This window comes from Mytilus edulis, chromosome 1 (assembly GCF_963676685.1).
Source record: "Mytilus edulis chromosome 1, xbMytEdul2.2, whole genome shotgun sequence".
Lineage (NCBI taxonomy): Eukaryota > Metazoa > Mollusca > Bivalvia > Mytilida > Mytilidae > Mytilus > Mytilus edulis.
In genome coordinates, this window is record NC_092344.1 from 48256117 (window position 1) to 48276453 (window position 20337).

General features: G+C 31.8%; 1 protein-coding gene across 1 annotated transcript in view; it reads left to right on the forward strand.

Annotated features, from left to right (window-relative positions):
• Positions 1–10020: 10020 nt before the first annotated feature.
• LOC139483828 (transmembrane protein 43-like) overlaps positions 10021–20337 on the forward strand; it is a 33050-nt gene continuing 22733 nt past the window's right edge. The window contains exons 1-7 of the mRNA XM_071267640.1: positions 10021–10123; positions 13430–13594; positions 14289–14423; positions 16225–16319; positions 17473–17522; positions 18632–18701; positions 19897–19967. Of these exons, the coding sequence (XP_071123741.1) occupies positions 10109–10123; positions 13430–13594; positions 14289–14423; positions 16225–16319; positions 17473–17522; positions 18632–18701; positions 19897–19967 (601 nt within the window). The 5' untranslated portion in view covers positions 10021–10108. The remainder of the gene's footprint in view (positions 10124–13429; positions 13595–14288; positions 14424–16224; positions 16320–17472; positions 17523–18631; positions 18702–19896; positions 19968–20337) is intronic.

Below are 20337 nucleotides of genomic sequence, written 5' to 3' on the forward strand. Positions count from 1 at the left end.
GTCATACAAGTGAGGGATTTAGCTAGCAATATAACAAGGTTTAATCCACCATCCATTTTCTATACATACATGTAAGAAAATTATGTACCAAGTCTGGAATACGACAATTGTTGTCCATTCGTTTGATGTGTTTGAGCTTAATTTTGATTTTGCCATTTCTTTATGGACTTTCCGTTTTAAATTTTCCTCGTAGTTTATTTTATTTTTTTGGTTATTTTTTACTTTTTATCTCGAATAACGTAGTTAATCCTGCTCTATAGTGCGCAAATGTTCGATGTGCACCGTATGCAATCACGGATGGTGATGAACAACGTTCAAATGCTGGAACCTTCACGAGTATGGTCAGAAAAGTAAACGATTATTTGGAAGAAACACTATCGAAAAAAGCAACTGTAGACACCCATTAAATCCTCACTTGCGGGGTTAGAAATGTTTGCTGGCTCCATGCACCCCTCTCCCTATCCTGGGACACTGGTGTAACAATACAACTTCGGAGAAAAATATTAAATTTACTATAATAGTAGATTACAAGGGCTTAAAGTCATATGAAATTTCAAATTTAAAAAAAAATGATGCATATGATCTTTATAACTAAATGGCTAGTTTGTATGCACATATACTTTTTTCTCAATGAAAATACATAATTGTCCAAATTTAGACGAAATTTACTATTTTTTTAATTGTTTGCTTCCAGTAAACAATTCGCCGATATGTTTTCCGTATGCAGTGATCAGCGTGACCTTTCTAATAAAAAAATCTGGTGATCGCAATACGCATGAATCTATCATTGAAATAAACTAGAATTATCTTATTGTACATGTACATGTTGTAAACGTGCTAAATATATATGCTTCTTTGATGATTGTTTACTACAAGTCGGCAATCGTTAAACTACGGCTTCCAAACACGACAATTAATTAGCTGCCATATTTTCACATCAACACTGACCGAGATAATACGACATAAATGCGTAAAAAATGTATGATCTTGTACCGTGAAGACTAAGTTTATGATATATACATGCATTGGTTCACGAATTGGATAAAGATTTTTTTGGGGGGCTTTGCTAAGTTTTGCCATCAAATGTGATTCTATCAGTCAGGATAAGTCAACTATTTCATTGACACAAAGTGTGACCATATGAATGCCTACAACCTGTTCATAATTTGTTTTTGCGAAACGTTCATAATTGGTGCCAATTGAAACGCAATTAATCATCTAATCACACCCCCAGTATGAATTTGTCTTCTCTGTGGTTGGGTTGATGTCTCTTTGACACATTCCCCATTTCCATTCTCAATTTAATAATTATTTAAATGTTTAATGCAAAAGGTTTTAAATGTGAGTTGCAACAGATAAATTTACTTTTTTGTGTAGTTTAGCCGTATATTTATTATGCGGGAACTTGGTCCCGTTTTTGTCACTCGTGTTGTGGTCTCTCTCTTCTGGTTTTATCAATTCTTTTTGCGGGGAACTGCTCACATTGATGTTACATTATTTGGGAACTAGCTTGGACTCGGCATGACAACGGGACCTTTAAAAGACAATCCAGTCTGCTAACTACATTTTATTCTGGTTCACAGTCTAATCAATATTTACAGCAGTTATAATACAGAGTACATTACTTTTCCATCATAGTTATACATCAATTATTTCGCGACATAAATTGAACAATAATATAAAACCCGACAATAGTATACGCGCCATAAATGAACAGTCGTGTCATCTGTTATCTCCCCTTGATTCGTTTACTTTTAATATTTAATCAAGTATCAAATTAAGAATTGTATTTTCAAAAGTTATCTATACGAAAAGTTAATTCCTTTTTTTTATAAGTTAAGAATCTTTTATACAAATTATTTACCTAAATATCATTTCAAACTTTGCCTATTATTTATTTAATCTATATCACGATTTTACATGCGAATGTGATTAAAATTACTTTACTGAGAAACATTCTTTAAACTCGTTTCTTTTAAATTTATAAAGCAAACTATTAAACAATATTAACATATTTACTAACCTTTAAAAGACAATCCAGTCTGCTAACTACATTTTATTCTGCTTCACAGTCTAATGAACTAAATAGTTTTGCACGACTTTATATAGCAGACTGGACTTAATTTGACACGTAATGTTTTGTTACTCAACACAATAGCTTTCTTTGATCTCTTTTAATAAACAATGGACTATATCGGATAAGGGCAGAAATACTTAATCTTAATTGTTCAAGTCTATTAATTTCAAAAGTATATACAATTATCTTTATGCCTTCGAAGCTGACATATTTATCAATTAGCTGGGGGACATTTTTTGAGACAATTTTATCAAATATGCTTAAAAGATTAAACACTTTACATTTATATTTTTAGGAAATTGTTCTATAAACAAGTTAAACTTTCTTTACTTTGTTTTATTTACGTATATTCTTCTGTCATTTTATTTTACAATTAAAGGATAAATATTCTCTTTGACTTCTGTGCAATTCTTCCATTATTCACCAACGCTTTATTTGTAATTTATTAATAAATATTATCTTTAAATATCACGCATTTTTGCATCATTATATTACCCCTTTGTTTCAAAATTTTTGTCCCTAAAAATTAATAATGATTACTTAGTAGAACAATATGTGGTTTGATATGAGATAACACATAATATCAATAATAATTCAAAGTTTATGGGTTATTTTGTCATCTTGATGTGCTGGCTGTCTGCTCCGTTATGAATAAATCCTCTGATTTGAAACTAATCGTTCTATATACACTATTTTACACAGTTTTTCTATTTCTGTCAATTTTCATAGAGTCATGTAAAATTTGAGGTTGTATTACTGTCACTATGTATCTATATTTCTCTTTAAATGCTTGTAGTTTTCTCTAAGCTGATTATTTTTTTTTTTTTTTTTGCTGTAGTCCCGGACCAGTCACCATGCAGGATATTCAGGAATATGAAACGACAATAGAAATAGTTAGCTTATGCATACACAATAAAAAAATATTAAGTAATAAAACAATTTATGTACATCACAGAATTTTTTTTTATTTACAATGTTTTGTATACAGTTTTATTCGTATATCAAGATATCTATATACTTTGGTTGTATTAAGAGGTAACAATGTCGCGCAATTAAAACAACATTCAAGTTTTTAGACACTTCACAATATAGCTTATGGATAAACAATAATACCATACTTAGTCTAGAGACGATCTTATGTTCATCAAAGAAAAAAAATCAGAACCAACATCTGTATACTCATTATTTACAATGTTTTGTATATTCGTAAATCAAAATATCTATATACTTGGATATTTTAAAAGGTAACGAGGTCGCGCAATTAAAACAATTAAATAATATATAGATTCTTTACAAGTTTTGTTCTTCTTGACTCAACCAATAGTTGCGAGGGCAGCTACGTTTTAAGACTTCAGCAAACTCAAATAATTAGTAAGCTTACACGGTACACCACAAATTCGTTTTTTTTTTTGCTATGCAATAACGTTTTTTTTACAGTATTCAAGTGAACACAAAATTTATTTCACACATATTTGTCATAATCGATTTCGTAAATTAGCTCTTATCCTGTCTTGCAGGTGGCAGCTCAACTATTTGTAACTTTTAGCTACTTTCTTTACAATATTTTTATTTCCAGTATTTTAATACTCCTTATATCTCATTATATCTCTTAAGCTAATTATTTTCTTTTCTCATTTCTATCATATTTAAATTATCTGTACTTTGGAGTGCAAGTTTACCACAAAACAGCTTATTGTTCTAAAGTATGCGACCAACCTAGGTTTTATAAATATGCATTTTTGAAGTTGAAGTCGAACTAGTCAAGATGAATCACGGTAGCTGGTCATGAAACAGCTGAGCACTAATTCTAAATACTACTAAGATAGTAGTAAAAATTCTTATGGTTCATACTTGGCCTAATTCAATATCAGTGGCCTAAATTGTTAGTATACTAATAGTTTGTGATGTTACTTGGTCACTTAAGAAAGCTAAATTGCATTATTGGTAGCTTGAATCCGACAGATACTAAGACTTATAAATTCATTTAAACACTACATTTGTTTCATAACATTCAATATTTCTTTATGGATTTGTCTGTTTTACTAGTAAACTAGCTGGCCTTTTTCTCTTCGTGCCTGATTTTGTAAACTTTGTGTAAAATTCAACCAATAGACCTTCGCCTATGTTTTCTTCAGGTTCCCAAGTAGTCTTTTTATAACCTACCCATTTGACCTTATAATAGTTTTTGCCTTGCCTACGCTTTTTGGCAAGTATTTTTTCTGCTATGAAGTCATTATCTTCATCATTGGTCTCGTCATTTTGTTGCAACAATGCATCATTTTGTTGTATATGTGCATCATTTTGTTGCATTTGTTCATCATCATTTTGTGAACTATCTATATTGTCATTTTGGACATCATCTATATCATCTACTCTATCTCTGTTATTTTGAGCAACATTTCTTTGAATATCAGGAATAGTTCTATGATCTCTTGGGTCAATATACGGTTTCATTCTATTTGTGTGTATTCTAGACTTAATCAACTTATGATCTGAACATCGTCTTAACTTACATGTATTATTTTGTCCAACATTAGTTACATAAAATGGACCATCCCACTTTGGGTGTAATTTGGGTGATAAACCTTTTGGTACTTTCATAGATTGCAACATAACATAATCTCCAACTCTAAATTTCGGTGCTTCGGTTTTCTTATCATACCTATTTTTAGTTTTCTCTTGTGAATTTTCCACTGAAGTTTTCGCTATATCTTTTACAATTTTTAATCTATCAATAAGGGTTTCGAGATGATTCTTAGCAGTTTTGCTCATACCATCTTTAGGTTGAACAGAAATATCAAATGGCAAGTTCATTTCTTTACCAAACAACATTTGAAATGGAGAATAACCAGTTGATTCAGTATTAGTAGACATACGTAAAGCCATCATAACGCTAGGGATTAACTTATGCCAATTTGACTGATCTTTAGCCACTAATGTACGTAAAGTTTGTGCGATCGTTCGATTCATTCGTTCACATGTTGAATTGGTTTGTGGATGGTACGAACTAGTATGATACCTTTGAACTTCAAATAGTTCACATAGAGCCTGAATAAGTTTACTACAAAAATTAGCTCCTCTATCAGATACAATTGCTCTTGGCGCACCAAATCTAGAAAACACCTCATTGTATAATACTTCAGCTATTTCGGTAGCTTCTTGAGTCTTAAGAGGGAAACATTCGGGCCATCGAGAAAAACTATCGACTACTAACAATAAGTGTTGATATCCGTCTTTTGTTTTGGGAAGACATGTAAGAATGTCCATGTGCCATCTAGATAAAGTGTCTTCAATAGGAAGATGAAGCAATGGTGCCGGACGATGGTGTGTTGGTTGTTTTGACCTTTGACATTTATCACATGACGTCACATAATTATAAACTTCTTGATACATACCTGACCAATAATATTTAAGATGTATACCAGCGTATGTGCGTTTGATGCCTGTATGACCATTGTGATCATGATATGCTAACAAAGCATCTTGTCTTAGACATTTTGGTAAAACCAATTGTTCAATCATGCTTTCAGCTTTAGGTATCCCTTTTGTTCTTGACCTATGTAAATGAATTAACTCACCTGATTGACTTAATCTATAGTGGTCTCGTTCATAACATATGTTGCGAGCCTCTTTTTGATTTTCGGGCAACTCGCCCGTTTCAAGGTATTTTATCAATGGGATCAACTGATCACATTCTCTTTGCAATTTTGAAATATCTGATACATCATTCAAATCAACCTCATTATTTTCAATAGCTGCAATTATTGGCTGTTCATTTGCATACTCGAACTTAATTTCAGTTTTAGTTTTATTTTCCAATAAACTATTTACAGACAATTTTGGATGTATTTCATCTTCAATTTCTTTATATGGAATTCTTGACAAAGCATCCGCATTTGTATTCTTTTTACCTTCTTTATAAATAATTTCAAAATCATAATTTTGCAATTCAAGAGCCCATCTACCTAGACGTGAGTTTGTATCTTTTGATTTGTGTAACCAAACTAAAGCTTGATGATCAGTATATACTTTGAATCTAGCATGAGACAAATAAACTTTGTTTTTAGTGATACCTTCAAGAACTGCTAAGCATTCTTTTTCAGTAATAGTCCAGTTTAATTCATTATTTCTCAAAGCACGACCACTGTATGATATCACTCTTTCTTTACCATTTTCATCTAATTGACCTAAAATGTAGCCAATGGCTGAGCCTGATGCGTCACAAGTCAAAATAAATGGTTTTGACATATCTGGGTACGACAAAACAGGGGCAGTTGTCAAAGCTTGTTTAAGATTTTCAAATGAAGTTTGACATTTATCAGTCCAAACATATTCTTTGTCTTTTTGTAAAAGATTAATTAAGGGAACTGTGATTTTAGCATAGTCCTTGACAAAGCGTCTATAGTAATTACACAGACCTAAGAACTGTCTGACCTCGTGCTGATTTTTAGGCCTCGGATAGTTTTTCACTATAGTAATTTTAGAATCATCTACCTTGACACCGTCTTTTGAAATAATGTGACCTAGATAATTGACTTTCTTAACAGCAAAGTGACATTTTTGTGGCTTAAGAGTAAAATTTGCTTTTCGTAATCTAGCAAAAACCTCTTCAAGATGTAGTAGATGCTCTTCAAATATTTCGCGATATCAATCGAACAATACTACAAAACCCGACAATAGTATACGCGCCATAAATGAACAGTCGTGTCATCTGTTATCTCCCCTTGATTCGTTTACTTTTAATATTTAATCAAGTATCAAATTAAGAATTGTATTTTCAAAAGTTATCTATACGAAAAGTTAATTCCTTTTTTTTATAAGTTAAGAATCTTTTATACAAATCATTTACCTAAATATCATTTGCCCGGGTCCTCCACCAAAATATATTATGCGGGAACTTGGTCCCGTTTTTGTCACTCGTGTTGTGGTCTCTCTCTTATGGTTTTATCAATTCTTTTTGCGGGGAACTGCTCACATTGATGTTACATTATTTGGGAACTAGCTTGGACTCGGCATGACAACGGGACCTTTAAAAGACAATCCAGTCTGCTAACTACATTTTATTCTGGTTCACAGTCTAATCAATATTTACAGCAGTTATAATACAGAGTACATTACTTTTCCATCATAGTTATACATCAATTATTTCGCGACATAAATTGAACAATAATATAAAACCCGACAATAGTATACGCGCCATAAATGAACAGTCGTGTCATCTGTTATCTCCCCTTGATTCGTTTACTTTTAATATTTAATCAAGTATCAAATTAAGAATTGTATTTTCAAAAGTTATCTATACGAAAAGTTAATTCCTTTTTTTTATAAGTTAAGAATCTTTTATACAAATCATTTACCTAAATATCATTTCAAACTTTGCCTATTATTTATTTAATCTATATCACGATTTTACATGCGAATGTGATTAAAATTACTTTACTGAGAAACATTCTTTAAACTCGTTTCTTTTAAATTTATAAAGCAAACTATTAAACAATATTAACATATTTACTAACCTTTAAAAGACAATCCAGTCTGCTAACTACATTTTATTCTGCTTCACAGTCTAATGAACCAAATAGTTTTGCACGACTTTATATAGCAGACTGGACTTAATTTGACACGTAATATTTTGTTACTCAACACAATAGCTTTCTTTTATCTCTTTTAATAAACAATGGACTATATCGGATAAGGGCAGAAATACTTAATCTTAATTGTTCAAGTCTATTAATTTCAAAAGTATATAAAATTATCTTTATGCCTTCGAAGCTGACATATTTATCAATTAGCTGGGGGACATTTTTTGAGACAATTTTATCAAATATGCTTAAAAGATTAAACACTTTACATTTATATTTTTAGGAAATTGTTCTATAAACAAGTTAAACTTTCTTTACTTTGTTTTATTTACGTATATTCTTCTGTCATTTTATTTTACAATTAAAGGATAAATATTCTCTTTGACTTCTGTGCAATTCTTCCATTATTCACCAACGCTTTATTTGTAATTTATTAATAAATATTATCTTTAAATATCACGCATTTTTGCATCATTATAATTATATTACCCGTGGACATGGCTGTATCACTACTCTCTGTGGAACGCATGGACCTGAACATAGAAGGTTTTTTTTAATTTAATTTTTGAGAACACAAATCGCTGTATTTAAAATTTGTTTCTTATTCAAGAAATATGTGTTTTATGTACCCGTTTATTTATTCGTAAATCATTCTCTAAGAGTGGTCTTACAATACATGTATTTGCTCGTCGTATTGAAGACCCATGATTGGTGGCTTTGGGTCGTTTTCTGATCTTTGGTCGGTTGTTGTCTCTTTGACACATTTTTCATATCCGTTCTCAATTTTATACACAATAGTCATGCATTCTTACTTAGATATAACTAACTGACTAGCTTTATATCAGATTACCCCTTTAACATCATTTATGTTAGGATAAAGAGCGTCTTTAGTGACCTGACAACAAAGTTTCCAATCTACTTTTGATGGAGGACTTTAATTTGGTCCTTTTTCAGAAATCTTTTAACCTTTTAGTCTTTGGCGAGGTTGATGTCCAACGAAGAACATGTAACATGTAATATTCGTTGATTAAGAGTCTTAGATTAAAGGAGGATAATTTTATTAACTGACAGGTCTACGTCTGAATAATCTGACAGCAATTAAAAACTGTCTAAGAATTTAATTCAATATGGACGGATATAAAAAAAAAAGAAGATTTGGTATGATTGCCACTGAATGAGACAACTCTCCACAGATACTTTTCTGTTTATTTTTACATAAATTATACCTCTTTCTCTTATGAAATTCGCATAACTTGTGTTTTTTTTTTGCAGTGGGGAAATCTAAGAATTCGGGATCCTTATTAAATCCCCTTACCTTTCATGAATGTGACCTACCGAATAAGACCATTTACCAGATTTGTTATCACATAAGCAACACGACGGGTGCCACATGTGTAGTAGGATCTGCCTACCCTTCCGGAGCACCTGAGGTCACCCCTAGTTTTTGGTGGGGTTCGTGTTGCTTATTCTTTAGTTTTCTATATATGTTGTTTCATATTGTTTGTCTGTTTGTCTTCTTTTATTTTTAGCCAGGCGTTGTCAGTTTATTTTCGATTTACAAGTTTGACTGTCCCTCTGAAATCTTTCGTCCCTCTTTTATTAAACCCAGTGAATCAGTTTTTTAAAACATGTTTCTGGCTTTGATCTTTCAAACAGAGACATCAGTCATATATATATTAAATATATATATATGTCTCTGCTGAGGCTCCTAGTAATCACATAAGCACTAACAGGGGCGGATACAGCCATTTTAAAAAGGGGGTTCCCAACCCAGGATAAAGGGGGGTTCCAGCTATATGTCCCCATTCAAATGCATTGATCGGCCAAAAAAAGGGGGGTTTGCCAATGTAATCTCATAATCATAGATTATCAAATATATTTGGTCCGGAACTCAAATAATCGCTATATAAACAAATGACCAAGTGATCATATAATCAAAACCCCATGAGCTCTGCTTCAAAGAAATTGATAAATAGAAATGGCTATAACTATGTGGTATGGGCTTTGCTCATTGTTGAAGGCCGTACGGTGACTATATGTATGGTTGTTAATTTCTGTCATTTTCACAGGCACTTGTTTCTATCCATTGGAAGACCCACTATCAACGTATATTTACAGAAACAAGTGCCTGTGGTCATTTTTGTATCTTTTGGAGAGTTGTCTCATTGGCAATCACATCTTATTATTTTTATATTTATTCTTTATGCATAAAGAATTCAATGATTGTATCTGAATTCTTGAGATATGATCAACAATATCAAACTATATCCAGTTTGATATTTGATATGATCGCCTTTCAAATATTTAAAATTGCTGCTTTAAAAACTAACAGTAGTTAATTTTATTCTTGTCCAATCAAAACGTGATACCTGTACTTCCGGTTATACTTTCACTTTTGTTTTGAGAAGAAAAAATCAAGTAGCAGGTGTTTGTTAATCATTATCAGATTATGTACAGACGACAAGTGAGTGAACAAATATTACGTAGTTCGAAATCTGATTATTTGTACTACATATACAAAATATGAGGAGTTTTTTTTGTATTGTAAAATCCTGTAACAGTTGTATTACAATGTAAAATTTATAAGAAATGCTGATGTCATTTCGACATTTGGTTATTATAATTTTATTGAATATGAAATGTGACAAATATAAACTTTGAAAAGTACACATCTGCTTTACTTTCTAGTGTTTTACATAATATATAAAAAAAAAAGGAAGAGTGGAATGACACAAAAGGAACAATCAATTTTAAACTCATACATGTAAGATACCAGACTGGCAGAGGGACAGTCATACTCATAGATCAAAAACAAACTGACAATGCCATGGCTGAAAATAATAAGTCAAACAGACAAATAATAGTACAAAAGACACAACATAGAAAACTTAAGACTTAAAGCAACACGAACAGCACAATACTTATTTGAAAGTTGAAAGAGACCAAAAGACTAACTAGTCCAAATAGTTATAATTTTCCGTGTTTCGAAGTATAGAGGAAAATTATTGTACTAACAGTTCTTTCAAATATATGTATGGACACGTGATACTAAATTGTAGTATCACTTGAATTGTCATTTTTCGCGGGGTTAATTTCCCTATTAGACCATTCTCTCGCCAACTTCAAACATTTGTCCAACTGGTCAGGTTCAGATTTAATGTTGGTTCATTATTGTTTAATTTGTACTATATATTGGTATTTTGTTTTCTTGTACCCATTTTGATGATATTTTGTTTATATGTAAAAATAAGCTAATTTTTAGTATTGTCCAATGTACACCTCTCTGGACAATCTTCCGAGCATTAGGGTTTGGACACAGGTTTCCATATCGACTAAGGTAACTTGGTTGCTGGTTTTTCCTAGCTGGCGGGTTCATTTATGGCAGAGTCAATGTTTTCAATTCTGACATATCGAAAGCATTGTTTATATGTATAGATATTATTTGCATAAAATATTATGTATGTTATGATACATTTGTAGATAATAATAAAATCAGGTGTCCTTCTAGTCTTGTCGGCAATTGTAAATTGTGTTTGATATATTTTGTGCTATATAGTTGTAAGCCTCAAATCTATGTCCGGCCTCAAATCTATGTCCTTTCCCCAAATCTATGTCCTTTTTAATATTGCGTCATAGACGTTCCAAATCTATGTCCTGTATTGTCTCACATCTATGTCCTTTATTTACTCAAATTTATGTCCTTTCATTGACGTAAAACATAACAAAACGTCATCAAGTAAACAATGAAAAGTTAACAATTACAGGTGTAAGTACGGCCTTTAACACGGAGCATTAACTCACACCGAACAAACATTGAACAAGTGGTTTATATGACAAAAGCAAGGTTAACATTTTGTCTATTAATACATATCATGGTTTAAAATTGCTTTATATTTTGTTTTTTTAAACTGGAGGAAAATCTGTTATGAATAGTGGACTGATGGAATAATTTCAAATACGTCAACTAGAGATTTATCCTCTTGAAATGTTTTCTGACAATTATCGGGATATCTTTACTTACTCCTACTTTTTGGGAATATTTATAATTCAAAACAAATCCAGCCATGAACAAAGGGACTGCAGTGTTTACATCTGGTTTCTGGAGAGAAGGAATGTGCCGAAACATAAAGAATGATTCTTTTCGGGGAAAGATTTTTGTTATTAAAGACATAATTACAAGTTTTACATTTGAACTAAATAGATATCAGCTAAGACCAAACAATTGATATATGCTTTATTGTGATTTACAAATATTTTAATTAAAAATATAGAGCACGTAACTTTTATTTTTAACAATTCAGAATGATTTTATTGATATTTAAAGTAACATATGCTAGATAAAGTGGTACGAATGTCAATTTAACAGCAATATGAAAAAAATTAGAGACAATTGAAGTACGCTGAAGTTGCATATAAATAGTCATTCCTTACTGTCTTTTTAGTAAAAAAAAGTATGTGTAGTTAAATTATTGAAGACGGCATACAATAATAACACACACATGTAAAGATTTTAACTACAAACATGGAGAAATTACTTTATAAAACAAAAATCATACAAGACCGTACTTAAAAAATATTTTAAATCAGGGACTTTCTTAGTCCCTGTTTAAATACAAGCGAAATAATCTAGCTATATTTGCTTATACTTGAGCTCTTGTACACACAGGGAGAACACATACCAATAAATTAATATTAAACTATGGGAAATGACTTAATAAAAAAACCAACCTATAAGGCCGAAATTATTAGACGGGCATAAATTTGTGCATGGCTGAAAAAGAATTAAAACATTACACAGTTTTAAAGCCTTATCTTTTATAACGGACATAGATTTGAGAAAAAACGTCACGATTAAAAATCGGCCACAGATCTGAGGCCAAATTATTTTTTAAGGACATAGATTTGTAAATGATGTCATGATAAAAAATCGGCCACAGATTTCAGGCCAAATAATTTTTTATGGACATAGATTAGCGATTGACGTCACGATGGGGCATAGATTTGAGAAACGGACACAGATTTGAGGTCGTACACAGATCTGAGGTTTAATATAGTGTGTACTTATGAAGTCTTGATTCTTCTATTGAAGGCTATTTTAAATTTTTTCTGTGATGCCTTTGACAAAAAAAAAATGTTTGAAGTGCAATACACTCTAAGTAAGGAATGACCGTCATATTTTTTCTGTCTATGAAGAAATATCATAAAATTTGGTGCACACTGAATAAAGTGGGTAGCGGGTTATTTAACAGTGTGCACCACATTTTTTATGTTATTTCGAAAAGACAGAAAAAGTATTTCAGTCATTTCTTAAGTTATAATTTAATTCTAAATTCCTTTTTAAACCGTAGAAAACCATGAAAAAACGTTGAGGACGTCACGGTCACATGACTAAATTATGTCTATGGGCTGATAACAAAATAACGTCAGCCAATCAGAAGACGCCTTACATCCAAAATTAAATTATTAAGAAATGGTTTAACTGTACCACTAATATCATGAATATGTCTAAGAACTCTTGGTTCAGTTGGTTCTTTGTAAGAAGCTGCTTCTTTTAAGAAAATAATAATAGGAAACACAAGCTTTGAGATATTTCAGAATTCGATAATTTATCTGAACCAAGATTTTTTTAATTACCAGTGATTACAGAATAGTAACTACTAAGACTAGTTGTCTTATCACATGCTTTTATCCATTAAAAAAAGGTAAATTAAATTTTAAACTTGTTAAACTAATTCATGCTATTTAGATAAGTAAAATTTTGATATTTTAGTATCCAGACGCTCCAGGTCCTGGTTCAAGCATGGGAGATAGTCATACACGTGTATCATACAGAAGGAATCCTAATTTCTTTGAGAGAATTGGTAACAGTTTAGTTGGAATATTAGTGGGTATAGCCTTACTGGTGGTGGCTTCAGGTTTACTGTTTTGGAATGAGGTATGTTCAGATAAATCCTATAAGTTTGTGCATGTCATTGACATAACTTTAATAAAGGATTTAGAATAAGAGTGGTCAGGTTATGCATGTAGGACAATTCAAATTAAGGTATACCTGCAGCCAGCAATATTTTTAACATTATATTGGCATTAACACATTAAATGATTTGCATGATTTTATGTATCAGAATTGTGCTGCTTACCCGTTATACTTTTGTACTGTGTTTGTAAAAAATCCAATGTACAATAATATACACCAAAACCAGTGATTGATCAAGATTTAACAAATGATATGTGGAGAGTCTGCAGGGATTCAAGGTTCTTTGCCATGCTTCAATGTTTAACATAATGATGATAATTAACTTGTATGTTATTTTCTGAACATAAACTTATAAGTAAGAAGATGTGGTATGATTTCCAATGAGACAACTATCCATCGGAGCACAAATGTTGTGGATAAAGGCAAGTATTGTGATGAGAGGTGACTCACTCACTCACGGTCCAGCCTTCAACAATGAAAATATCCATACTGTATTAACTTTGCAAAAAAATAAGGGTAAGATGCAAACATTTTGTTATTATTCAAAAGGATTCTTCACCTGAAGGCACACTTAGCCTATTCATTTTTTGTATTATTTATTGAATAATTAATATTAAATTGAGCTTTTCGAATGAGAATATAATTATCTTTTCAGGGTAGAGCTGTGCAAACAGCAAAATCATTAGATGAAGGGTTAAGCATAGTTGTTTCCTTGGAAAATATAGATGTACCATTTGATCAAAATAATGGAAAACTTGTTCACTTAGCTGGTCCTTTGAAAACCGAAAAGGTAAGTTAATATTTGTAAATAACAAGCTACAGCTCTCTAATGTAGAGGTGTTTTAAGCAAATTCAACTGACAAAATTGTGGGGGTTCTTGGTTTTATGGGGCAATAGATAATTGTCATTTTACTGATAAATTTCAGACACTATGAATAATGCCATAATCAATCCATCATTCTGCCTCTGAAGAAGGTCCATTAAGGACTGAAACTGGTCAGGCTATAAATCCTCACCAGCCACTGTTAATTATTGGTTTTCAGAATTACTCTTTTTTTTTTGTGGTTCATGATGTAATTTCATACACAATATACACTTTTTATAAAAGGAATTCATCATAGGTTATAACAAGGGTCATATGTTTTCCAAAACCAAAAGCAACAATCATTGAAGAGCAATAAATTCAGAAACTAAGTATTTGATAGGGTGGTTTATAGCAATGTTTAAAAAAGATAAGTAAAACATTGGTAAAAGTCTTGTGCAATTGTTACTGACATTTTCGTATATTTCAAATGTTTGATTTTGAATAGTTTGAAGTATTGTAATAGAATAGAAATAAAGTATTAGGTTGAAGCTCTGGTTATAACTGCAAGGTTGGGAAATGTTTTAAATTGCTCTGCTCCTTATCATCCGTAAAATTGCAACTGGGACTGTTATAAAAATCTATAGTTGACAATGACAATTTTCTGTACACAATGTTTTTTATCTTTTAATCATATGTTGCGACTAACCATGCTAACTGTTTTGAATGCCTATCTGTATATATTATTATACAAAATTTTGGAGGTGTTGGATCAAAATCATGTAATTTACTGTTTCAGTAAAGAATAAGTAGTAATTTTATTGAGTAGGAATCTTATTAAAAACCAGTCGTGCCAGTGGTATAATACTTATAATTTGAAATGCTGTTCACCAATAAAAAACTGTTTCATATGCCTTGCAGAAATACCAACCAGAATGTTTTAAATTTTGATGGAGAGATGAAAGATACCGAAAATGACATTCAAACTTATTTATTAAAGTTGAAAATAAACTGACAACGCCATGGCTAAGAAAGAAAAAAACAAACCGACAAATTACAGTACACTAAACACAACATAGAAAACTATACACTGAATAACATAAACCCCACCAAAAACTGGGGTTGATCTCAGATGCTCAGGAACGATATTAAAGAAGATCCAGCTTTAGATGTGGCACCCATCGTGTTGTTTATGTTAGTCAATCCTGCTTCACATATGGCACCCATTATGAGGCTTATGTTGTACAAACCCAGTAATAAGTCTAATTCCATAGGACCCATTTGGGGAAAAGGGGACAGTATTTGAACGTATCAGCTGTCATCAGTGAAAGGATATTCCATAATGGTCAACAGTGAAGAAGAGAATTAATGTAAGGTTGATAAGAAGTAAAGTATCTAAAAAATGAAGAGGAAAAACACTGTAAATTTCTTACATATCAAGCACCTCTCTGGAATGACCTTAATCAAGATGAAAAGTTGTAACCATAATTAGGAACGATAAAAAATCTAACACTTGAAAGCCAAGGATTTATAAAAGAATCGACACAGTTGAAAAGTTATATGACCAAGAACGACTATAGACAGTGGCAGATCCAGAACTTTTCATAAGGGGGAGCCCGCTGACTGACCTAAGGGGGCCCGCTCAAGTCATGCTTCAGTGATTCCCTATATAATCAACCAAATTTTTCCCACAAAAGGAGGGGGCCCTGTTGGATCCGCCCAATGCTAGAATAATAGCTGAATATGTAACTTGTAGAATTCATTTAGTATTGCAATTTTGTTTTAACAGAGTCTTTTAGATCCTACCTATAATATAAGAGTAAACGCTGTAAAGTTGAGAAGAACAGTTGAAATGTACCAATGGGTGGAACATGAATCTAAAAGGTAACATTAAAATGAAGCTGACTTTACAAAATCTATCTACTGTTTATCAAAAAGCAGATGTGGTATGATTGCCAATGAGACAACTCTCCACAAGAGACTAAATGACACAGAAATTATCAACTATAGGTCACTATATGGCCTTCAACAATGAGCAAAGCTCATACCGTATAGTCAGCTATAAAAGGCCCCAAAATTACTGATTTACAACAATTCAAACGAGAAAACCAACGACCTAATTTATGTACAAAAAGTGAACAAAAAACATCTAACAAAAACACAGAGTGGATGTGACCAGGTACTTGTAAATCCCAACAACAAAAATACAATAAGTACTGATCTGAGAGTGCTCCCAGTTACTGACAGCTAGTTCAAAGCCACTAACAAATAATTTAAAAAATCCTGTAACTAGTATGCATACAGACATTAGACAGTAGCATTGTCTGATTAAGGACCAACATAAAAATATTGTAATCACAATCTTTTTAAAATGTTCTCTCAGGCAACAAAATTTAGAGTTTGAAAATTAATTTGTCAATAAACTCACATTCAGTCTTTCTGTTGCAACCTTCAACAGGATAAAACTCTTTTGTGCTTAGGAATCTAATGCAAACCCCAACCAATCTGTTATAACCAATATTGATGGCTGATGTTAAGGTGGTACCTAGCACTACAGCGAGATAACTCTGTAAAATCAGCTAAACGTTTTAATTACATTGTGTTGTGAAGGGAATCTTAAGCTTCTCAATGATCAAAATTAGTGTTTGTCAAACTGCTATATAACCAGCGTAATTTTTCTGACAAAACGGTTGGTTCAAAATTTTTTATTTTTTTTTATTTTTGTTAAAGGGTCAAAGTAAATACTTTGTCAAAATTTTATCAAAATTAAACGAGCCAAATTATTTTAGTGAAAGTGTTAAGTACCACCTGAAACAGAATGTGCTGACCTTTGATCAGATCAACTTATGATCAATGGTAATTTTACTCCTGAAGTATTCATTTTTTCTCCATTGTCTGTAATTACTTTTTTCATTTTTTTGCAGTTACCACTTCATGCATTCTGATATTTTCCTATTCCTTCAACTGTTGCTTCATTTTAAGTAGTATTGACTACAAACCTTCAGTTTTTTGCATAGTTTTAATTATTTATTTACAGAGAATACAATGAAGGAGGACAAACCAGAGTTGAAAAAACATATTCCTATAGTAAGTTTGTAAAGAAATAGATTCAGACTACTAGTTAACTGCTAGTAGTCTGTTGTTATTTATGTATTATTGTCATTTTGTTTATTTTCTTTGGTTACATCTTCTGACATCAGACTCGGATTTCTCTTGAACTGAATTTTAATGTGCGTATTGTTATGCGTTTACTTTACTACATTGGTTAGAGGTATAGGGGGAGGGTTGAGATCTCACAAACATGTTTAACCCCGCCGCATTTTTGCGCCTGTCCCAAGTCAGGAGCCTCTGGCCTTTGTTAGTCTTGTATTATTTTAATTTTAGTTTCTTGTGTACAATTTGGAAATTAGTATGGCGTTCATTATCACTGGACTAGTATATATTTGTTTAGGGGCCAGCTGAAGGACGCCTCCGGGTGCGGGAATTTCTCGCTACATTGAAGACCTGTTGGTGACCCTCTGCTGTTGTTTTTTATTTGGGCGGGTTGTTGTCTCTTTGACACATTCCCCATTTCCATTCTCAATTTTATAAGAGGGTGTGGATGAGGGTTTACCAGTCTGCACCATAAGTCACCAGTGGCGGATCCAGAAATTTTCATAAGTGGGGCCCCTGGGTGCCTTAGAGGGGGCCGGATTTTGTCATGCCTCAGTGATTCCCTATATAAGCAACCAAATTTTTTTCTCAAAAAAGGGAGGGGGGGGGGGGGAATCCGCCTCTGGTCACTTGTTTGATGCCCCAGACTAGTATTATATAAAACAAAATTTTGAGAATAAAGGGCAAACATATGAAGAATAGAGAAAAATGGAATACAAAAAATAAAGAATAGATAATAATGAGGTGCTAGATAATAAAAAAAATAAAGGAATAAAGGACCCTCTTATAAGGTTTTATAAAACTAATAACCCTAGTTGTTAATTTCTTGCAATTATATTCTAGCTGCGGAACCGTAGCTTTTAGCATAGTCCGCAAAAAGTCAAAAAATAACATAAGGACCTAAGAGAACAAATATAAGAGTCTCTTTAGAGACTGGCACATTTGTATATATATAAGGATTTAGGAATAAAGGTCTTGCAATATGTGTCAACAGATTTAGCCATAAACTGCCACCAACAAATATTTTTTTTATTTTTTTTCAGCACAAGAATGGAGATCAGATTTAGTAAGAAGTCAGTCTTTTGATAACATGGTTGGACATAATAACCCAACGTAAGTTACATGTCACAAATATGTGAGCTCTGTTATGAAGTGGTTTTGAAAATGACAAATAATAAGATAAATGGGGTATACATTAAAGACAATTTGCAATCCAACAACAAAATAATGCCATGTAATATGAAATGTTTCGAGCTATTCAATTTAGACATCATTTTTGTGAATGCTCAGTACTCAACAGTTGATTCTGTTCCTTAATATAAAAAAGAAGATGTGGTATGATTGCCAATGAGACAACTATCCACAAAAGACCAAAATGACACAGACATTAACAACTATAGGTCAACGTACGGCCTTAAGCTTTACCTAGCTTTTTAACAATACATCATTAAGCAAATCACTTTTAGTTAGAATTGTAAACAATCAATAGACAAAAGACACAAAGTACTGATATGAGCTCTACAAATGCTCTAGAGAACACACATTTACTGAAAGCTAGTTTAAAGCTGCCCAATTTTAGTTCATTAAATTGATCATGTAAACCAACTAATTTAAGCAAACAATTTATATTTGTGACTTTAGCAAGAAGAAAAAACAACATGACTATAAATTGTCACAAATACATAAGACTTGGATATTTCTTATTTATTACATCTAATAAATTTGAAAAAAAAAATCAATTGCTGTGAACTGTACTAGATAGGGCTAAACATTAAATAAAGTATCTGTCAAGAAAAAATGGTTTACAGTAAACAATGATAACAAGACTAAACTATTAAAAAAGTACACCTCAGAAATATTTTGTGTAAAAACGTCATAATTTCTCGCTGATTATGATGTTTGATCATAATCAGCGAGAAATTATGACGAAATTGAGTATTGTCAGGTTGACAGAACATATAATGAGTGCATAATGACAAGATATGAATACATGTTTAGTTATGTATTAAACTATGGAATATTAATACAATTTTAGTACCAATAAAGACAATATTCTACAATTTCTGCACAGAAAATAACAAATTTAACAACATGTCCCAAGGAAAAATCCATGGTTGAACTGCAGTGTTTCAGAAGAGTATGCAGGTCCTGAAACTGTTTTTATAATGTTTCTAATGCCTGATAACATTACAAATTGTTTTCGTGATAACGAAAGTATTAGGAAATATTTGAAGATATTCTCAAATACATGTGTTGACTCTTTCTTTCTACATTTGTTATTTTTAAAAATTCTGATTTATTTTTTTAGATCGATGCCAGTAAATTCCCAATTGCAAACGGCAGATATTGTTCATGTTGGAGGTTTTGAGTTGTCAGGAGGTACCAATTATAATATAGACTATTTATATGTTAATAATGCAAAATTTGAGGCTACAAGACATGTAAAAAAAAAATTGATACTGCAGTACATCAGACCACATCAACATATATACAATCAACTACTTCGAAAAAAATCCAGACATATAAACAAAATTATCTACTAAAACATTGTGCAGGTAGCTTGACTTGCTACAGCAGGTTCAACAATTCGCCGTTTCAGAATCTAATGCATCCTGGGTAATATTTTGAAAAGTGACACCAAAACGTCCTGATTGGTTAAAAATTTCATAAACAATGGAAATTTAAAGGGAAATTCCGCGATTTTTTACTTATCATCTAATTATGTTCATCTTAACATAAAAAACACATT